This window comes from Propithecus coquereli, unplaced genomic scaffold (assembly GCF_000956105.1).
Source record: "Propithecus coquereli isolate 6110/MARCELLA unplaced genomic scaffold, Pcoq_1.0 Scaffold235, whole genome shotgun sequence".
NCBI classification, from domain to species: domain Eukaryota; kingdom Metazoa; phylum Chordata; class Mammalia; order Primates; family Indriidae; genus Propithecus; species Propithecus coquereli.
This window is the reverse complement of record NW_012147897.1, coordinates 800,492-822,287: the sequence shown is the minus strand read 5'-3', so window position 1 is coordinate 822,287 and position 21,796 is coordinate 800,492. Positions and strand designations below refer to the sequence as shown.

Sequence of the window (21,796 nt, the reverse complement as noted above, 5' to 3'; positions counted from 1 at the left end):
ACTATATCTTTGTTGAAACCTAGGCGACATCCATAACCTCATAGTTCTTACATGCTCACGTATGTTGACCTTTATCTTCACAATCTCACATGAACATGACCTGGACCTTGTCACAGCTCAGAGTACTAGAATACTATGGTTTTAGAGCATCCTGCCCTTTAACTACAGAATCCATCTTTCTAGTTCTCGTTTTCAACCCATGTCCTTCCACGTCATCAATTCTTTGTATATATGTCTGTATAAATGTGTATATAGTATATGATATATGAATTTTTATGTAAACATATATAATGTATATATTATATATAAAAGGATAGATATAATACACACATATCTATCTATATCTATATCTATATCCATATCTCTACCTATATATATCTTCAACCTTCTTTTAAGTCCTTTGCATGAAATATAGTCCTTAAAGTCCATCATTTCAACTATACGAATGTGAATAACCTTCATAACTATTTGTCCATCACAGATACCATTCAAAACATCATCTCCTCCTATCCCTGTGCTACCAAGCAACTGCTAGAAACAATAGCACAGATGTTATTGTTGCAAGTTCATGGTAACCAACCTTATCTGGCTTTCAAGATATCCCAAAATACTTTTACATTTCTCTCTCTTTAATGGTGCAGGGGCATGATATTAGAAGCTTATAATAATTACAATAACAATATATTGACCTTCCAGGCTAAGTATATTGCTCAGACTCTGTCCCCCAACCTATAATAAAAGAGCTTTTGCTTGGGAAGCAGAATTTCCAGTCCTGATGTTGAAGATTAAAGCTCCCTATTTTTGACCTGTGGAAGGGGGACCTGGGATGGCTTTTGCCTGCCTCACTGCTTCTTACTCACTTAAGCTGTCACCATTGTCCTCTCCAACGTCGAGGGTGTGTTACCACATTCACGCAAGGGAATCAAATCTGGTTAGAGGGGAAATATCTATGTCTATGCTCTGCCTTCCTCTAATTTTAGGAAAACTGAAATGTCAACATTGTAGTGAAGGTTCTAGGCACTGCAAAATATCTAGAAAATGTATGTGCCCTGATTGGACAACTGTTGCTGTTTGAATTGTATCCCCACAAAATTCACATGTTGATGCCTTAACCCTTAGTACCTCAGAATGTGACCTTAATTAAAAATAAGGTAATTGCTGCTGTAATTAGTTAAATTAAGTGTGGTCATATTGGAGTATGGTGGGTTCCTAAATCAAAATATCTGGAGTCTTATATAAAGGGTAAATTTGAATACAGAGATATACACACATAGTGAGAATCTCTGATGAGTCTATAAAGCAAGGTTTGCAGAAAACCACCAGAAAGTAGGCGAGATACATGGAACAGATTCTCCCTCACACCCAACAAAAGAAGTAAAAGGAGTCAATTCTGCAGAGAGCCTGAGCCTGGGCTGCTCTCCTCCAAACTGCAACACAACAAATTTCTGTTGTTTAACCCACTTAGTTTGTGCTACTCTATTATGGTAGTCCTAGGAAACTAACACAAAAATAAATGCGTTTTAATCTGTTATTTTGTACCTTCATCTCTAAATAATTATACCTCACATGGGCTAGAGGATTTTTAAATTAATTTTATTGAAATTGTTTATCCAGACAGGAACCCTATGAAACGTATTTTCCAAGTGCCCTTTGTTCCCTAGGGGTCTTGTATTTATTTAAAGATAGATCGATGCATTGTTGAAAAAATTAAAAAAAAAATAATCAGAGATGGCTCCAAACATGTAAGTAATCAATTCTCAATAGAGGAATCAGTGCAATTCAGTGACAGAAATACGTTTATAGTACTAGAACAACTGAATATCTACATGAAAAAACAAAATTAATCTCATCCCCTTCTACCTCAAAATAAAAAATCTGAGATGTAACATAAACCTAAATTTGAAAGCTGAAACTATAAAGCTTATGAAAGAAAGAAAACATATAGTAATGTTTTTATGAACTTAGGGAGAACAGATTTTCTGTACAGGACACAAAACTCATTAGCCATAGCAGAAAAAAAAAATCATCAACCTATTTTCATCAAAATATTAAAGAAAATCTACTTCAAAAGATACCATTACTAAAGTGAAAGGCAAGTTACAGAAAGAGAAAATATTGAAAATGCATATTTCTGGCAAAGATAGCTCCAGAATCCATTAATAGAAGAAGAATCAACTCATGAAAAAATAAGCCAATGGTTTAAACAGGCACTTCACAACAGGAGGTAGATGAATGGCAAATGCACATCTGAAAAGAGCTGAACATTATTATTCATTAGGGAAATGAAAGTTTAAACCACAAAGAGGTAATTATTTAAATGCATTAGAATAGCTAAAATTAAATTCTCTGACAGCACTAAGTATTGGTAAGAATGAGGAGTAATTGAAGTATTCATAAATTGAATCTTTTTGGCAATTTCTAAGAAAATTATACCTTCTTGTGACCAAGGAATTCCACTTCTTCTCATTTCATACTCCAAAGAAGTGGTTTACATAGCCGCAACCAAAAATGTCTAAGAATGTTTATAGCAGCTGTTTTCACGGCATCTAAAATGTGGAAACCACTCAAATATTTGTCAATGATTAAACAAAATTTGCGACATTTATCCAATAGAATACTACTCATAAAGATGAAAAAAGAATGAACTCAAAAAAAGTATATAGAAATAGTGTTGTGAAATTTCAAAGCACCAATGGCAAAGAGTAGAGTCTAATACTTTAAAACAATGGGGGAAAGATGACATACAAAGGAAACAGATGAGATTTGTTTTAGTGTATACAGGCCTAGCAGTGAATTGGTGAGATTCAAATAATTTCTACATGTCAGGTTGTGTTCTAAGGGTTGTTATGCCCTACACAATTTTTTCTGAACATTTTCAAGGTTTTGTCTAATATAGTGGGTAAGACTACTAGCTCAGTAGCCAGCAAGGAGAGCTAGTAGTCTTATCTACTATATTAAACAAAGACTTAAAAATGTTTAGAGAAAACTGTTTAAAGTATAATAATTCTGTATACAGTCAATCTATCAATGAAGTATAACAGAAAAAAAAGAGGTATTTTAGATAGGCAGAGAGAAAGAAAATTTATCATTTATGTGCATTTTTTCTGAAAAAAAAATCCTGGAGTATGTGCTTTACCAACTGAAATAAGTACATAATAAAATTGAACAATTGATAACCAAATATGAATTAAACTTACTCAGGGATGCCATGTAAAATAATCCCAGGAACGTGATAATCCCACATTCCTCAAGAGAAGGAGAACATGTTAGAATTGTGTACAAAATATGGCTTCAGAGCAGGAGTGATGCCAGAAATTCACAATTCAGACCCCATTCTAGTCCTAATGAATCCAAATTTTCATTTTAACAAGATCCTGAGGATATTTGTATGCTCACAAAATTGTTTAGGGATTTAATTTTCTTTATGAACAAATAGCCATAATTTGAGATCTTTCTTCTTTTTTGATGTAGACTTTTATTGCTGTAAACTTTCCTTTCATAATTGTGTTTGCTGTACCCCATAGACTTTTGGTATGTTGTGTTTCCATTTTCATTTGTCCTAAGAAATTTTTTAATTTTTTTTTTTTTTTTTTTGAGACAAGAGTCTTGCTCTGTCTCCTGGGCTAGAGTGCAGTGGCGTCATCATAGCTCGCTGCAACCTCAAACCCCTGGACTGAAGCAATTTTCCCACCTCAGCCTCCCCAAATACTAGGATTATAGGCATGAGCCACCATGCCCACTCTTCTTTTTTAATTTTTTCATCAGCCCATTGATTATTTAGGAGCATGTTGTTTTATTTCCGTAAAGTTTCTGAGGTTTCCCCAGTATTAATTCCTAGTTTTATAGCATTGTTTTCAGAAAGGATACTTGATTTTGTTCTTTTTAAATTCCTTAAGTCTTGTTTTATCTCCTAGTAGATGATCTATCCTGAAGAATGTTACACATACAGTCAAGAAGAATGGATATTATACAGCTGTTGTGGATGTTCTATAAATATCAATTAGATCCATCTGGTCTGGAGTGTAGTTTAAACCCAATGTTCTTTGCTGGTTTTCTGTCTGGATAATCTGTCCATTGCTGAAAGTGGGGTATTGAAGTCCCCTACATTATTGTATTGCTATCTTTCCCTTTAAGTCATTAGTGAGATAATGAAAAAAGCTTTTCTTTATCCTGCAATCAGACAAAATGAAAGATAATTTAAATTCCAGAGAAAATAAAAGATTTTCCTGGAAAATCGCCTGTCCAAAATAAACTAAACAGAAACTTGACATAATTATGAGCAATTGAATTAGTATTGAATGAAAAAATTATTTTTCTTCTAATGAATGGTGCCTTTTCTTATAGTGATGTGACGTGGGATGATGTGTTATTTGTTTTCTAATCATGCCATAGATTATGTATTCTGTGTTGAATATTTAGTTATTTAACCATATTTTAATCAAAATTTTGTTGCTTTTAAAGTTTGAAAAACCTAAATATATAAATAAAATCATGACTATAAGACTGTATTTAGATTTATATATCTCATCCAGGACATCATTATGCTATAGGTGACTAAATTTGGGAAAGGAGGGAGAAGAGAAGGAGGAAAGTGCAAGGGCATTTATTCCTTGCTCTCTACATAGCAGGAAGTAGAGTTTAAAGGAAGGAAAAAAGAACATTTGTATTCATTTAAAATATTGTAAAGATGATAAAGTAATTAAAAGGGAGATGCAAACATATTATTTGGATCTGCTTCAGTCTAGCACGAGGAGCCTCCTGGGAAATTCTGGTCGTCACATGTAGAGTCGAGTCCCCAGAGTCTCCTGGCAGCAGAGTTGGGTTATGTGCTAGGATTCTTATGAAGGGGCAGGTCCAAGAGCCATCCACATACACACTTAGCTGGGCAGTGAGTGGAAAGTGCACCTCTTTCTCTGTTGGGAGCCAGGTAAGATGCTCGGGAAAGAGCAGGCCAAGAAGACAGAGACTGTTGAGGTCTAAACTGGAGAGCAAGGGATAGAGCAGAGAGGGAGGGATGGGGAGTGGAGAGGCAGGTGCTCAGAGGTCAAGGTCTGGAAATCAGAGGGATAAGGGTAGAAATACTGGGAAGAGGGGTTCAGAGTAAGAGGCTCAAACTGAAGGGTGTGGGAATTAGTGAGGTATCAGCAAGACGTTTGCAAACAAATTTTTTTTCCAGGAGAAAACACTAAAGCCAGTATGTCAAGGAAATGGAGCAGAATTATTGTGATTCTGTAGGGCCTTATGTGACATATATGATATGTTTTGTTGCTGCTTCACTCAGCTTTTAAATTTGACTGATAGCTATACCCCTGTTTGTTAAGAAATAAACTTTTTTGAGTCTTGCCAGTTGGCCTCAATTCACCTTGTTACGGAATCCTCGTTTTCTGAGTTCCCCTTTAGCTCTCTTAATTGTAACCATTTATATTTAGAAAGAAGTACTTCAAATACATCTTGGCATTTTGACCAAAATAGAAACAACTGGAAATAGGCAAACAAGGATATTTTTAAAGCCCAAGATTTACAGATGAGGGACCGTAGATGAGAGTGTGTTACCAAGGTTCTACCTCCCTCAGTGGAGGAGCAAGGATTTCCATCTTCACCTTTATTATTCTGTCTGGCCAGAATGATCATACTTCCCAATATCTACCACTTCCTCCATAACCCAAGCTCCCAGACACAGAAATCTATATTTAGGGTTATTGCTTTCTATTTCTAACTTATTCACTGTTAGTGAAACCACAGAACATCACCCCCCCAAAATTTGAAAAGCCCCCCAAAAACCAGACACACAATGTAGTTTAAAGTAGGTTCATTGGCACCAGATATTTGGATTTATTTGATCTGGGCTGATATTTTGGCTTACTATTTTTAAAAAGCTCCCCAATGATTCTAATGTGCAGGCATGCTTTACAGGCACTATTCTAGTTCACCAATTTATTGAAAAGTTTAAAAAAAAATCTGCAGAGTGGTTGTTGTATATTGAGTTGATAACATATATATGTGAAATAGAGTAGCCAAGATCATATTCCAAGTATTCTGATGCTTGCTTCTTACCAAAATGGCCAGGTTGATGGGTCTGTGGTAGATATTTGCTTACCTTCTGGTAGAGGGAGCTTTACACCGTCTCTTTACTGACACCTTTCACTTCCTCTACTGTCCCATTCACAATCATAAATCGGGTTGTTCTTATTTCTTCAATTCCTCATCTAGCCTTGTACCCAGTTGTGCCCTGGGAAGTAAGTCTTGTTAATTCCTTTTTTCCAAAATACGTTCAAATCTCTGTTTCCATCTCATTTTCTATACTTTTATTCAGACTGTCACTTTTAACTAGATGTATCAGTGCTCTTTGGTCTTGGCCTTCTACTGTATGTATGACATGCTGTATTTCTAATTTTGTTTACATATATCTTTTGCAATCACTTGTATTTGAGTTTGAGGAGTGTTCTATATAACTTATTTTATTTTAGTGTCTTTAATCCTTAAAAAAGTCAGAATGTATTTCCTTTTATTTATTCTAATACTATTATATGACCTTTTTGTCTTGAAATCTTTACTCTAAATGCAGGAATGCATAAAATAGGGATCTTTATGTTTTTAAAAATTGTTAGCAAATTGGCCAATCCTTATTTATCACAATATTAGTACTTTTTTAAAGTGATATAAGATACCATTACCGAATTTGTTATTCTTGTTCATATTTTTTTTTTTTTTTTCGAGACAGAGTCTCACTCTTTTCCCTGGGCTAGAGTGAGTGCCGTGGCGTCAGCCTAGCTCACAGCAACCTCAAACTCCTGGGCTCAAGTGATTCTTCTGCCTCAGCCTCCCGAGTAGCTGGGATTACAGGCATGTGCCACCATGCCTGGCTAATTTTTTTTCTATATATTTTTAGTTGCCTGATTAATTTCTTTCTATTTTTAGTATAGACAGGGTCTCACTCTTGCTCAGGCTGGTTTCGAACTCTTGAGCTCGTCTTGTTCATATTTTTTAAAAACACTATTATTTTCCAGGATATGTATTTTTATGACTTGGCAATATTACACTTCATTAATGAGAATAGCTATATATTACATTTTGATACATCAAAGGACAAGTACCCTTTTTTGTTGTTCTCAATATTATAGTCAACATATTTGCACATTTGTAGTATATATTTTAGGATCCTTTTGTCATGAGTCATTAAAAATTATTTCATATTATTTATTAATAATGCTTTCAATTTACATGTTAGTTAATGGGAGAATTCATATCTGTTCACTGTTGAAGATTTTTATCTGTAGGAAAGGAATTAAGGAATAAAGGGGAGCGGAATGGATGAAGGGAGGTTGCTTGGTGGTACAATGTGCCTTTCTGCTGGGATGGTCCTGACTTCACCACAATGCAATATGTCAATGTAGCAAAATTGCACTCGTATCCCATGAATATATACAAATAAAAAAGCCAATCTTTATTTTTATAAAAATTTCTTAATGGTTAATTTTGTGAACAGAAAAATCTATTAATTTGTGATATTTATTTATCTGGTTATTTTGGTAAACTCTATTTTAAGACTTTGCATTCTATTCTTCGGATTTTTCAGGGAAAAATCAATTAAAACCTTAAGACTTTTTTTGTTTCTTTTAGAAAGTGACACAATTTTCTTCTATTTACTTTTTTTAATTTGCTAATACTGTTTCATAAAGTGTTGAATAGCAGTGTGATAGTAAATGTGGTATCTTGTCACTGATTTTAATGAAAATGCTTTTAACAGGTCACTTGTAAACATGTTTGCTCTGAATTTATGGAAGATGTTTTTCATTAGGAAATTTTTATTTTTTATTTTCTTCCTAAACATTAAGAATTTTATCATAAATTCTCATTGAATTTTCTGCATATTTTTTCTCATCTCTGGGGAAATCATGTTTTTTCTCCTTCAATCTATTAGTAGAGTCATATTATTGATATATTTCTTAATTTAATTATGTTTTGTTTGTAAGACAAGGTCAACAGTGTTAAAATGCAATAAATATTCTTTCAAAGCATGGTAGCATCTGACTTGCTAATGTTATTCATAATGTTTGCATCTGTCTTCATAAGCAATTAGATGAATAACTTTCCATCTTTTCACATGCTCTAGAATATAATTTCTTAATCTTGGCACTATAGGTATCTTGGGCTGGATAATTCTTTGCCATGCGGGGCTGTCTTGAGCATTTTAGGATGTTTAGCAGCACCCCTGGCCTCTGCCTATTAGGTGTCAGTAACACTCCCTCCCCAGTTGTGGCATCCAAAAATGTATCCATACATTGCCAAATGACCCCTAGGGGGCAAAATTCCCTCTCTTCTGGGCTAGATAAATTTATAAAAGATAGAAATACTCTATTTTTTACTTGAAGTTTGGCAGAACTCACAAATCAAAACACTTAGTTGGTAAAGTTTGTTTTCTGTCATTACCATTTCTTATCTGCTGGATTTTATTTCTTTGGCTAGCTTGGTGATTGACATTTTCCTATAAAATTATCTATTTTATATATGTCCTAAAATATATAGTCATATTTTTACATACTATTCTATTATATTTAAAGTTATATTTCTCTAACCACATTTTTGTTGTTTTCATACTTCATGCTTCCTTCCTTTCCTTCTTTCCTTTCCTTCCTTTGTTTCTTCTTTTCTTTCTTCCTTCCTCCTTCCCTCCCTCCCAGTCTTCCTCTCTTCCTTCTCCTCCTCCTCCCTCTCTCTGTCTTTGTTTCTCTCTTTTCTCCAACTTTTTTATATTTGTGGTTTTTATCAACAGTTAGGCAGTGCTTTATAAAGATAACATTAGGTGACTGAGTTAATATACTATCGACGTCCCGGAGTTGATGTATCAATGAAATTATATAATGCATATAAAATATTAGCAACACAGGAGCTCTCAACAAATAGGATTAATACTTATTTTTCTTAGAATTGTTTTTTAAGCAGTCCTATTATAGCATATATATTAATAGACATGTGTGTCTCAGGGATGTTTTGGCATTCTTCTGAATATTTCCCAGGGAAGCCTAATAATGTTCACATTTCAAATATGACTTAGTTTGTTCAGTGTTTTATTTCAGAATTAATAGTTTATTTTCAATAAGTATTAGAAACAAAATTTATGATGAATTGTTTAGGTGTTCTACCAGAGACTTTTATTGGCAAGGGTGATGTTTGTTGCTACTAAAGAAAATTATAAGCTTAATGTACTTAAGAAAATTCAATGTGGCACAATTTGGGGAATTCTCTTTTCTCAATAAATGTGAAGCACTGAAAGTCTGAGAGAGAAGTTTGAAGCTCCAGGAAACTCAGAAAATGCTTAAGTTTTTAGAGAATTAGAAACATTAATAGTAATTCAGTGAATCGTGGAGTGCCAGAAACATGTTCTAAGTAATAAGCTATGTATGATGTGTTGTGTTCGATTACTCAAACATTCCTGTCTTCTCAGTCCTTCACTATGTTGGTCCTCAATAATACCAATACTCAGCCTCTGACCTTCTTCCTGACGGGCATTCCAGGTCTGGAAGCAGCCCAGGTCTGGATCTCCATCCCATTTTGTCTTTTGTATGTCATCGCCCTCTCTGGAAACAGCATGATCCTGTTTGTGGTCCTCCATGAGCAGAGCCTCCATGAGCCCATGTATTATTTCCTCTCTATGCTTTCAGCCACAGACATGAGCTTGTCCCTGTGCACACTTTCTACTACCCTTGGTGTCTTCTGGTTTGAAGCCCGAGAGATCAACTTGAATGCCTGCATTGCCCAAATGTTCTTTCTCCATGGATTTACTTTTATGGAGTCTGGCGTTCTGCTGGCCATGGCGTTTGATCGTTTTGTGGCCATCTGTGACCCACTGAGATACGCCACCATCCTCACCAATGCCCGGATTGCCCAGATTGGGGTTAGCATGTTGGTACGGAACGTTACTGTCATGTTGCCAGTCGTGCTCTTTGTCAGGAGGCTCTCCTTCTGCAGTTCTGTGGTCCTTTCACACTCTTACTGCTACCATGTTGATCTCATTCAACTCTCCTGCACAGACAACAGAATCAACAGCATCCTGGGTCTGTTTGCACTCTTCTCCACTGCAGGGTTTGACTGCCCTTGCATCTTGTTCTCCTACATCCTGATCATCCGATCTGTCCTCAGCATCGCTTCCTCAGAAGAGCGACACAAAGCCTTCAACACCTGCATCGCCCACATCAGTGCTGTTGCCATCTTCTATATCCCTCTAGTCAGCTTGTCTCTTGTCCATCGCTATGGCCACTCAGCACCTCCGTTTGTCCACACCATCATGGCCAACGTCTTCCTGCTCATCCCTCCTGTGCTCAACCCTATCATCTACAGTGTGAAGACTAAGCAGATTAGAAAGGCCATTATCAAGGTTTTAATTCAGAAGAAGCTCCAAATCTAATCATCAGTTGTATTATGAATAAACACTTGCTAGAATGTGGTAATTATACCCAAAGTGCCTAGACATGCTTCCAACAGTTTAAATTATGTAACTTATAGGTTGTATGATATTTGCTTACACAGTTTGTGAGTAAATCCATATTGGTACCAACTAAATTACGATTTTGTTTTCAATATAAAGTGAGATAACATATACAACAACTATTGATATTTGCAAGCAGTATAAGACCTACATAAAATGTTAATTCAGACTCAGCCTACGATTATAAAAGTCCAGATCTAATGTGAGAAACTTTCCTAATAAGCTAGTTGTTATTTTCGGAATTACATACAAAAAACACTTTAATTAGTTGGGTTTTTCCTTTAAACTCTTAATTCTCTACGTGCTTCCAAAACAGACATTCTCTAGTGTAAGTCCTAAAATGCATATCAATATAATTAAACCTTGGAACTTATGTAGATGAAACTATTTTGCCCTTTATTATGTGCAGGGGCTATCCAGTATAAATGCAAAATGCCATATCAAGTGCTCAGCATCAGTTACTGTGGGTGTTAACTAAAGAGTAAAAGTTGGTAATAACATTGCTAACGTTTTAGGAGCGAGGACAATGCTATTTATTTACTTATCTTTTATGTAAAAAGATTAGCTTTGGTAAAAGGGGACCCATACTTTTGGCTCATATTTATCTCTACCTCTGCCTTTATGACACCACTTATCATACCACTGGACTCACAATGGTGAAGCAAAGTCTGGCTGATATCCACACGCAGGCACTTTCTACCTGGTTGTTGAGTTCCTCCTATGAAGTGGGTACTGTCCAGTAAATATTAATATGAGACACAAACATATCCATCCTTCGTGTCCACTTCTATATACATGTCACATATAGACTTCCTTGTCTTCCTTCCTCCAAAGTTGCTAGTTGCATCCCCTGACCAACTATCCAATCCTTTCAGCAGAGACCAATAGTCCGTGTATCTCCACAGACCTCAGACAGCCTTTCCATCCATACACAGTTAACAACCAAGGGTACTACTCAAAACAATGCCCAGTAGAAGTATGTTCCTTCCCCACTCTTCAGTATGACCATCCACGTGTAAGGTTGTTGTGCTGCTGTATGCCATTTTTGGTTAGCACCAACTTGTCCAGCAATCCATCCATTAACCAAGCCTGAATATTTTCCTCCTTTTCCAGCATCTTATCAGTAGCCCTAATGAGGCCATGGCTGTGTTTAATGCAGATACATCTATCTAACGATAGGTGCCACCTATCTAGCGATAGGTGCCAGGGAATTCTGGGCCAAATATTCACATGATTTATTTGTGCTTTTTTGACCTAGCACATCATTCATCCCACCATAATTGTTTGAATGTCTCATAGCTGGTAACAACAGTAGAATTTTTCTAGCTACTAAGTATATTATTCCCAATTATACAGTTAATCTGTATAAAGAATAACCACAGGTAAAGCCGAAAAATCATTGAGCTGACTATTAGATCAACTTTATCCAGAGTCTGTTAATTGCATTGTCTCAATAATCTAATAAGTTAACAAAAAAAATCGTGATGGTATATTTGGGTGACTATTATCAGTAAGGTATAAGTCTATATCTAACAGTACTCAAGGAGTCTGGGTATCCTTCTTTCTCCAATGAGTACTTACATTTGTAAATGGCCATAGGTCAACTTGGGAAAAATCTGGATAATTTGTCTTGCATACTGGCAGTGGCACTGCAGGGCACTTCATGGAGAGAACAAGACTCGTGTTCAATTAATGGGCTCTGTATACTGAAGTGACTTAAATATTAAAACAGGCTAAGTGACTACAACTTCCCATGAGGTGGTTGATGTCAGGCTGGTGCTCAGTAGTTCTCTATTTTAAATGTATGCTGAGTAATGTCCTAGTCGAGTGTCCACTTAACTTGTCTCCATGAAATCTATCATCTATTGTATCTATTGCAACAGATCACCATGGGTCCTGTCACTCTGATTCCCATTCTAGCCTTGCTGTCCTTGTAGCAATCATATCCATCTGATATCTGATGATTGTTAATTACTGCTATGTGGTCTCAAAATACCTTCATCCTCATTGCTGATTGAGAGCCCAGTTCCATAGAAACATATTTCATTGCTAAGTCCAGCCTACAGAGCACAGCAACTGCTGAACTTTAAAATGTACCAGATTTCTTCTTACACATTCATCCTTTATTGCCTTAGTGAATAAGTGTCCTCTCTTTCCTCACAGAGAAAATAATCTTGTGGTAAATTTTCTGTTCCTATATGTTAAAACCATTCTAACATGTCCACTTCCCTGATAATTCTATAAGTCTATACTATGTCAATCGTATTTGCTACTTCCACCTAATTTGCTGTAGTTCACCATCATGTCCAATTTCAAACATCCATGTCAGCAGTGCATTTGCACAGTTTCCAGGTATCCTCAATATAATATATAACCCCAAATTATGCATGAGTGTCTTCCTGTCAGTACATTTTCTTTTATGTGAATTAATATTCATACCACCACCTACTTCCTCCGCTGCCGGGATCTAATACTTTCAAGATTAACTCCTACTAGTATTCATTTGTCTCCACTTAGTAAAATTAGATAGGTTCTGTAGTACCTTCAATGGATAAGCTATTTCCTCTCAGAATGTTAATATTTCCCTTCTCAGGCTTTGCTGAGACCTGATGAGTTATTGTCCTGGGCACAATGAGAAGTGATGGGGAAGTTCTTGTGGAGGGAAGGTGTCCTTTGTGAGTCAGCCTACTCAGGTGTGGTTTGTGTAAGGTTTCCAGACAGGAATAAATGAATATACTCTGAAAAGTGAGAAGGGAGTTGATTCTGCTGGTATGGAATATTCAAAGTTTTCCTGATTTGAAGGCTTATTCACTCAAATGCCAACATTCCAGGAGTGTGGATCTCACCATTTCTCCATTATTTTATTTCCAGTCTTCTTCAGTGCTCTGACTTTATCATAGATCTGTTATAGTGAGCATCCAGGCTGCCTTGCAGCTCTGCATCCTTTCAGTTAAATTCTCTGCCTGAGTTTTAGAGATACATGATTTATGACTAAAGGAGATAAGGGTTTCCTTAAATTTATTTTATAGAAATCCTTTGATTTTCATAATATTCTCTGCATTGTCAGCTGGATATCTTAATCTAATCAGTTTTTATTTCAAGGTTTTCAATGCAGATAATAAAAGTAGCCCATTCCATAATCTTTAGAATTAATGTTTTTAGGTAAAAATGGAAGAGTAGATTCAAGATCCACAGTTTCAGTGTAACCGAACACCTTATCTTCCACCTGAAACTCATGAGTCAAACACAAGTGAGTGTCTTAGTAATTACGAGGTCATTTTAAGGATCATTGTCAGCTCTCTGACCACTGTTTAATAGGGTCTTAGCTGTCAATTGACCATGTTACTGATAATGTCAATGAGGGACAACTGAAGTCAAAGAGGTAGGGGGATAAGGTGATGCAAACACCTTACTGAGTTTGATGCCATGTTAGTCAGGGTCCAATCAGAAGACAGAAACTATGCACTTATTTGAACAGAAAAAGTTTAATATAAAGAATTATTAACAGTGAGCTAAAGTAGTGGGGAAAATGGCTAAAGATAATTATAAAGAATCTAGTAAAAACAGGTATAAGGAATAACCATTACCTGAAGGGTTGAGATAAAGTGACCAAGGAGGAGCCCTCCTTTCCTTCCTCTCTGCCTGTAAAGTCACTAAGGTGCCTTATTAGTGAGGTCTGCCATGGATCTGCCCACTGATAGCTCCAGGGAAGGCCTTCCATAGGAAGGTGCTGAGGCGCAGAACTCTCTAGGAGCCAGGGAAGCTGCTGGCTTCTGGGGACTGCTGTACTTGGGAGCTGAAGAGACTGCTCTCTATAGGTATATAGGGCAGCTGCATGTGTGGCTTAGGTGGGGGTGCTTCAGGCTGCCTTCCCAGGATGAGGGTTGGGTGGCCACCTTGTTAGAATTTTGGCCCCATGGGCCCCTGATGTGCACACACATATGCACGGCTGAGGAGAAGATATAGAAGAAGCTACCTCAGCTGCAGGGCTGGTCCATTCTGTCCGGGGCTCCTGGTTATGCCATTGTGTCCTGGTGGAGAGGTAGAGAACAAGCTCAGGGGCTCAGTGCTGAAGAAAACTATGCACTGCTGAAACTGAGCCCTGGAGAAATCACACAGGACAGAGCAATGGAGAGAAAACATGTTCTGTAGGAGTCTGGCCAGCAAACCACAATGAAACAAAGAAGAGAAAAGCTCTTCTTTCAGTGTTCCTCCACCACCCTCTACTGACAAGTGTTAACACTTGTACCAGCTGGTAAAAGAAATATTTACAGAGCCCAACACCAGCATCATATTGCCTAATCCTGCAGAACTGCCCCTGAACCCTTTATCAAATATGTCTCAGGATAGTCCACCCCAGAATATAAAGAAGGAAACAATGCATCCACTGAAACCCATCTCCCATTGGTCAAAGTATACCCAAGGAGTTCTTAATTCCCACATACTTCTGGGTTGTATTAATACATGCATGAATACCAAGTGAGTACCTGTAGATATCTCATGGCTCAGTGTCAGCCCTGGGGCAAAAAGCAAAAGGTACATGGTGCAGGCTTAAAGTGAGGTGTTTTTGGGTTCTCTCTGCCAGCCAGTGGTTGGATAGGTTTGGTTCCTGCAATAGTGATTGGAAAATGAAACTGAAGGATTTGTAATGAAGCACTGCAAGTAACTAGTTCACAAGGCTAACTCATACCTTTATGTTTTAGCCTAGAGAGCTTGTAGGTTCACAGACAACGTGGTCTCCTCAGGATGAGGTTTGAGCCATTTCTCCTGCTGTACTAAAAATCCATCCTTTTTGTAGTTGCTGTTGTTACTGTTTTGAGTGCAAGTTCTATTTACCTATTTAACCCCATAGATCAATTATTAATAAAACGATATACTCACCAAATTTTGTTCCTTTTTTTAACCTCAAGTAGAGAAGAGAAATGATCCAGAAAAAATATATTCATGGGCCAAGTCTTTTAGAAAGGGTGAGGGTGGCTCCAGGGCAATGAGGAAAGTGCTATGAGCACATAAAGTACACAGAAGTGATCTCAGGAAAGCTACTGAGAGGAAGCTCCTTTTGCAAGGAATATTTATCATTACTAAGTTCATACCCTTTTACATTAAGATGATGATATTGACAATAAATTAAAAAAGAGGAATAAGGGAAAGAGGAAATGGAGGAGGAGGGGCTGAGGCCGCAATTTGAATTGGAGAAAAAAATAGAAGGAAGATAATATATTTTATTTCATCTGTTACCTAACATTACCTATATTACCTACATTTAGCCCTTCTAAGATCAGAATTGTCATTGCTTTTCTCCCTGAAAATAAAAGCAGTTTTTTTTTTTTTTTTTTCCCCTGGTTCTAGTTGTTTTTCCTCCTGGTCACCTTTTACCCTTTTCTGGACCTGGAGGCCAATGAATTTTTAACTCAAAATGATGCAAATATGTGTCTGGAAATAATGAGAGGATGTAATATAAGACAAACATGAGTCATATAATTCCATTATGAACCTGGGCTGATGCTGGAATAAGTATATTAAGGTTAGAAATTTGTACTACCTTATTAAATACTCTAACTGGGATATACATTTTTTTGAATGTAGAAAATCAAGTTGAATTAAGTCTCTTATTTTGCGTGTAAGAATAGGGATGGGAGGCAGTATTAATATTTCTTGTTTTTCTAAGCCATTCTAAACTGATTAGGCACCCCTCATCATCTGGTAAAAACTGCTTTAAGTTTAGGCTCAAGGGTTTCTGGAAATTTATCTCTATATCGCCATTTTTTAATATTGATTATTATGCTCACTGACTTGTATATACAAGTATAATACATATATTTGTACTCTAAACTATAAGCTAAATAAAAACAATGTGTCTACCTCGGTCATCTGTGTTTCTAAACAGCTTGTACAGAGTGCATTGTGTATTACTGGTACTGTCAACTGGTACCCTGTCGGAATTATCTCAGTGTCATAGATTCAGGCCCACCTTGGCCACATAGGACTTTCATTGCAAAAAAAAATTTCGTTCACATAGTGATACTAGAAGAGGACCATTCTGAAGGCTCTGCATGCCCTCCTGTCTGTCACCCTGAGCAGCCAGTTCTAAGTAACTGTGGTATCTAACAAACCTTGTTTGAGTCATCCATCTGCCGGGGAGTTCCATCACTGCATCTGCCCACCAAGTCTACCGAAGGCTTGCATTTGGGGGAACCTAAAGCTTAAGAGAAACATATAATGTTTCACTAGGACTGAGAGCTTCCCAGAGGCAGGAGATTAGGTGTCATGGCCATGACTGCACTTCTGCCGTATCTTGTTGTAAAAAGAAGCAAAGAAGCAAATATCAAGAAATTCTGTACTTAAGTAGGGGTCACAGCTTTATCAAGGCTCCACATATTAGACACCTTCAGAAGTATTAAGCCAACAAAAACTGTGCACTAAAATCAGGCTGCTGGTTCATTGGCTTCTTTTCTCAAATCCTCTGCCTGCCCTAATTTGATGATAGGTCCCTACCTTCAGCACATCCCCTCTTGTATTGACCTGAAGTTATCATTGTTGGTTTATCTAAGTTGGCTTATTTATCCAATATAATTTGTTTCAGGTCAAGGATGTTTTGCTGTATCTTATTTTCTATTCTCTTTGGCTGAAAATCATTTGTCCCCATTGAACATGCCACCAGAATTATACCTTTTATTTTTTTCCAATTTTCAAAGTAATGGGCTGAATAAAAATTGATGATCTCTTCTAAACTTGAGGGTCCATGATACTAGGCATTCCTTTCTGCTCTGTGAGATTAAGTGCCTTCGGGTCCAACAAATGTGAAGGGGCAGCATATAAGACAATGAGGAAAGGAAGAGTCTATGATAAATTTGAGAGCTTGTAACCTACCTAAAGCCATTCACTTTTAAAATAAATTTAAACATTGTGATGAACAAACAGAGCACAGCTGCATGCAGCATTACACTTCAGGTCTGCCTGATCTGCCTGATCTGCCTGTGTGATAGCCTTATGTTGAGTCTTTAAATGCACACATTAAATCTTAGGTAGAGCCACATTTGGACATAGGCTGACTTTACCAATGTCTGAGACCAGCTGTCCCCAAAGCCTGCACCTGATGTGGGAATGGGATTGCAAGAATTAAAGGCATGACCATCAATCAGAGCTTGCTGTCTGCATTCTCTTAGGAAAACCCCTTATTGACAGAGATGAAACAAATATTGTCATTGTTCCCAGGGGACCAGGTGTCCATTAATTCTCAGGAGGATATTCCTATGTTAAAGAAGAAAGAATATGAGAATATAAGTAAAGATGTGGATTCTCAACAGTGTGCTAGAACAAGCTGCAGACACTGTAGAATTTGAAGCCTTTCCACACTCTATCTGGAACAAGGCAGCCAGAAGCCTGGTAAGTGTCATGGAGCTCAAATTTAATTTCCCTAGGATAATTTTGTCTTTCCCAATGAAAGTATTGCAGCTTACACAGATCAACTCTACGTTTTTCAGAGAGCTGGAGGTAAAACTGCATCACGGGTTGTCCAACCTAAGGATCAAACTAAATTTTGATCAGCGTTCATGGCTAAAAAAATTAAGATCCATATGTGGGATGGAGAACTTATTTGTATTTCCATGCTGAATATACTTGGAAAAACAAAGTTGCCAATAATAACTCATTTATTCCATCACATGAGGTAGGTTGGGAGCTTTTCAAGAAAGTCCTCAGCATGGAACCTTGGAAATAGTTCATTTTGAGGGGACTCACTAAACAGGGATGTACAGTGTATCATTTTTCTCCATTTTTCTGAATCCCACTCCTTTGACAAGGACAGACTGTACTGGTAGAGCTTTTTTTGGTCTATAGCTCTTAAAAGGAGCATTATCCATGTTGTCAGTGATGCTGGCACCAGGAGTATGAGCAGGATCAAATCCAAATACCAGAGGTAAGAGCCTGCATTGGTCACAGATCTAAAGGGCAGGCACAGAGAAGCCAAAAGCACCGGGAAGGGAATCCAAGAACAGGGAGAGAAGGGAAAGAGCTGTGACCATTCTGAGAAGGGCCAGTAGCAATTGCACAGCAAGGTGCAATGGTGGCTGTGGTGTGTGGTGTGTGTCAAGGGAGCATTAACCACATTTGAAAGGCTGAGACAAAATGGACACTCAATACTGTGAGTAGGAAGTATGTTCTGCTCATCAGCCTTATCACCTCTTTTCTCCCTATGACATGCCCATACATACCACTAAAGCTCCTCCATAGCTCCTAACTGAGGTCAACTTGACACAAAAGTCCTTTCAAGATATTGGCAGTAGAAAGAAAATCTGGCTACTGTTTCCCTTCTTCATGCCTTTCTATGTTCATCCATCACCCTCTAATTTCTTCCATCTGGGTGCAACCTCCTCTTTACCCTAGCAAGAAATACTCAGAGACTTTCCATGAAAGGACAAAGGCTTATGCCTGGCCATTTGTTTTCGCCTCTTATGATGATCTTTCTGCTGGCGGCTGATCACCTAAGTAATAACAGCTGGTATCAGAGGAACCTTTCCTCGGCTCCCTGAGATGCTGCACTCACTCACACTGCCCTGCCGCAGGCTACTGTCCAGTCTGATAAGTGGAGTTTGGTACTGAAGATCTAGCTGAGGTTTGGAGCCTGTGGTTCTGGGAGTGATACTCAGTGAGACAGTTGAGATGAGGAAAGAATTAAAAGAATATAGAAAGGTACAGAGGGTAACACCTGTGTTTGCACAATTCTGGTGGACAAATTTAAATATTTGTGTATTTGTTTCATGTGTTTTGTTTTTTGAATGAAAAAATAAAAAAAATTACTCTTAAATTTGAAGTTCCTATTGACCCACAGTCCGGTCCCATGATACTCATTTATACAACCATGAATGTGAATGTGTGTGTGCGCATGTGTGTGCATGTGCATTCTTGCATGCATAATTTTTTAGTTTGGTGTCAACAAACTTTTTTTGTAAATGGCCACGAAAAATACTTTAAAATATTCATAATTTCAGGTAGATACATACAGTCTCTATTACGTATGCCTTTTCTTCTTCTCTTTTTTAAATAAAATTCTTTAAAAATATAATAAACCCACAGCTTGTACAAAAACAGGCAGTGGGCTGAGTTTGCCTCTGCATTGTAGTTTGCCAACCTCTGTGGTAAATCAATTTTATATTTTGACATATGTATACCATGCGTAATAACATAAGATTTAAGCCTCCATTTTGTTTCTGTTACTATAGGTCTGTGTTTTATGTGAGTACATGACCACTGACCACATTTATGATACTAGACTGTAACATATTCCACTTAGTTTACTTGATGTATAAATCTCAACAGATAGTGATTTCAGAAAAAATGATGTCAAAACTCCTTGTTTCTTTGGAGCTGTAAAGTTTGGAACTGTATCAGAATATAAGGATAGATATGAAGTATAGCATAAAGGTCTTAAATGAATGCTATGAAGAACCTGTTTAAATGTACACCACTTTTTATATAGGAAAAGTTATATTACATTATTGCTTGACACCTAAGATTGAGCTATATTTAATTTAACCAACAACTGAACTTGGTTATGGTCAGTAAATAAAGCTAAGAATTTCTGTCTATTGTTGATGTTTTGTTTGACCCAGGGACAGAAAAACAAGAGACTGATTTATGATGTTTCTTCTCAATGCCTCAGAAGTAGAAGTCTCCACTTTCCTGTTGATTGGGATCCCAGGGCTTGAGCACGTGCACATTTGGGTCTCCATCCCTATCTGCCTGATGTACTTCATGGCCATCCTGGGCAACTGCACCATCCTATTTGTCATCAGAACAGAGACTTCTCTGCATGAGCCAATGTATTATTTCCTGTCCATGCTGGCCCTATCTGACCTGGGCCTGTCTTTCTCCTCACTCCCCACTATGCTGAGAATCTTCTTGTTCAACACCATGGGGATTTCTGCTGATGCATGCATTGCTCAGGAATTCTTCATCCATGGATTCACAGACATGGAGTCTTCTGTCCTCCTAATCATGTCCTTTGATCGCTTTGTAGCCATTCGCAACCCCCTGAGATATAGCTCCATCCTCACCAGTTCCAGAGTTGTGCAAATTGGGCTGACATTTGCTATTAAAAGCATTCTCCTGGTGCTTCCCCTTCCTTTTACTTTAAAGAGACTCAGATACTGTAATAAACGCCTGTTATCTCATTCCTACTGCCTCCACCAGGACGTCATGAAGCTGGCCTGCTCTGACCATAGGGTTAACTTTTACTATGGTCTGTTTGTTGCACTCTGCATGATGTCAGACAGTGTTTTCATTGCTATTTCCTACATGTTCATCCTGAAGACTGTGTTGGGTATTGCATCCCATGGGGAACGGCTCAAAGCTCTTAACACCTGTGTCTCCCATATCTGTGCCGTGCTCATCTTCTATGTGCCCATCATAACCTTGGCTACCATGCATCGCTTCACTAAGCATAAGTCCCCTTTAGCTATGATTCTGATAGCAGATGCATTCTTGCTGGTACCACCCTTGATGAATCCCATCGTATATTGTGTAAAAACTCGGCAAATTAGAGTAAAGGTCCTGCAAAAACTGTGCCTGAAGTCTAAATGATAGGGCAAAGGTGGAAGTTCCATTTTCTCTATAATAAATTGTCTTAGGAGCAGGACAATGTTTCATCTAAATAGGAGATGGTTTCATTTACTTCATAGTTCTTAAATTAAGATGAATTAACTAGTCAAGAAATTAATTCTATCCCCTTGTGTGCTGATAAAAAGAACTCCCCCCGCCAAATTTATCAGTCAAGTTGATGTGATTTGCAAAGGGAGAATAGTGACCTTGACTAGGCAGGGATGGTAATAGCAACCATTATATACTTGACGGTTTTTGACAGAATTGGTGTGGCTTTGGCCAGTGTCCAGAAGAGAGTAAGAACCGGGACAGCAATTGAGGCTCTGCTGTGATAGAGAGAGTTCCCTGCTATCCTGATTTAGAAGGGTGATAAACCCACGGAGGCAGCCAGAGGTGCTGGATTTTAGTTCAATATAGATTTACTGCTTTTCATTTAAAATACATTCTTATATAATCACAAAAGAACAAGAATGTTTTAATATCAAAAAATTTATCAATGCCTTGAAGCAGACAATTACAAATTTATCAGTGGATGCTGAAAAAGCATTTCATAGTATTAGGAAGGTAAGCCCTTATTTACTTTAAAAAGTAAATAAGGCCGGACACAGTGCTCACACCTGTAATCCTAGCACTCTGGGAGACTGAGGCAGGAAGATCACTTGAGCCCAGGAGTTTGAGGTTGTAGTGAGCTACGATGATGCCATTGCACTC

The 21,796-nt window shown here is 37.5% G+C and overlaps 2 protein-coding genes across 2 annotated transcripts; both read left to right on the top strand.

Moving 5' to 3' along the window:
• Positions 1-9,359: 9,359 nt before the first annotated feature.
• Positions 9,360-10,463, top strand: LOC105811451 (olfactory receptor 51F2-like). Its single transcript, XM_012645645.1, has one exon. It carries the CDS (start codon positions 9,398-9,400, stop codon positions 10,403-10,405), a length of 1,008 nt encoding a protein of 335 aa, XP_012501099.1. The 5' UTR covers positions 9,360-9,397; the 3' UTR covers positions 10,406-10,463.
• Positions 10,464-20,125: 9,662 nt separating this feature from the next.
• LOC105811459 (olfactory receptor 51A7-like) lies at positions 20,126-21,067 on the top strand. Its single transcript, XM_012645653.1, has one exon. The coding sequence runs from the start codon at positions 20,126-20,128 to the stop codon at positions 21,065-21,067; it is 942 nt and encodes a 313-aa protein (XP_012501107.1).
• Positions 21,068-21,796: the final 729 nt, after the last annotated feature.

What these genes read in the sequence shown, in the direction of transcription:
- LOC105811451 (XM_012645645.1), top strand. Translation starts at nt 9,398, where the DNA reads ATGTATGATGTGTTGTGTTCGATTACTCAAACATTCCTGTCTTCTCAG.
- LOC105811459 (XM_012645653.1), top strand. Translation starts at nt 20,126, where the DNA reads ATGTTTCTTCTCAATGCCTCAGAAGTAGAAGTCTCCACTTTCCTGTTG.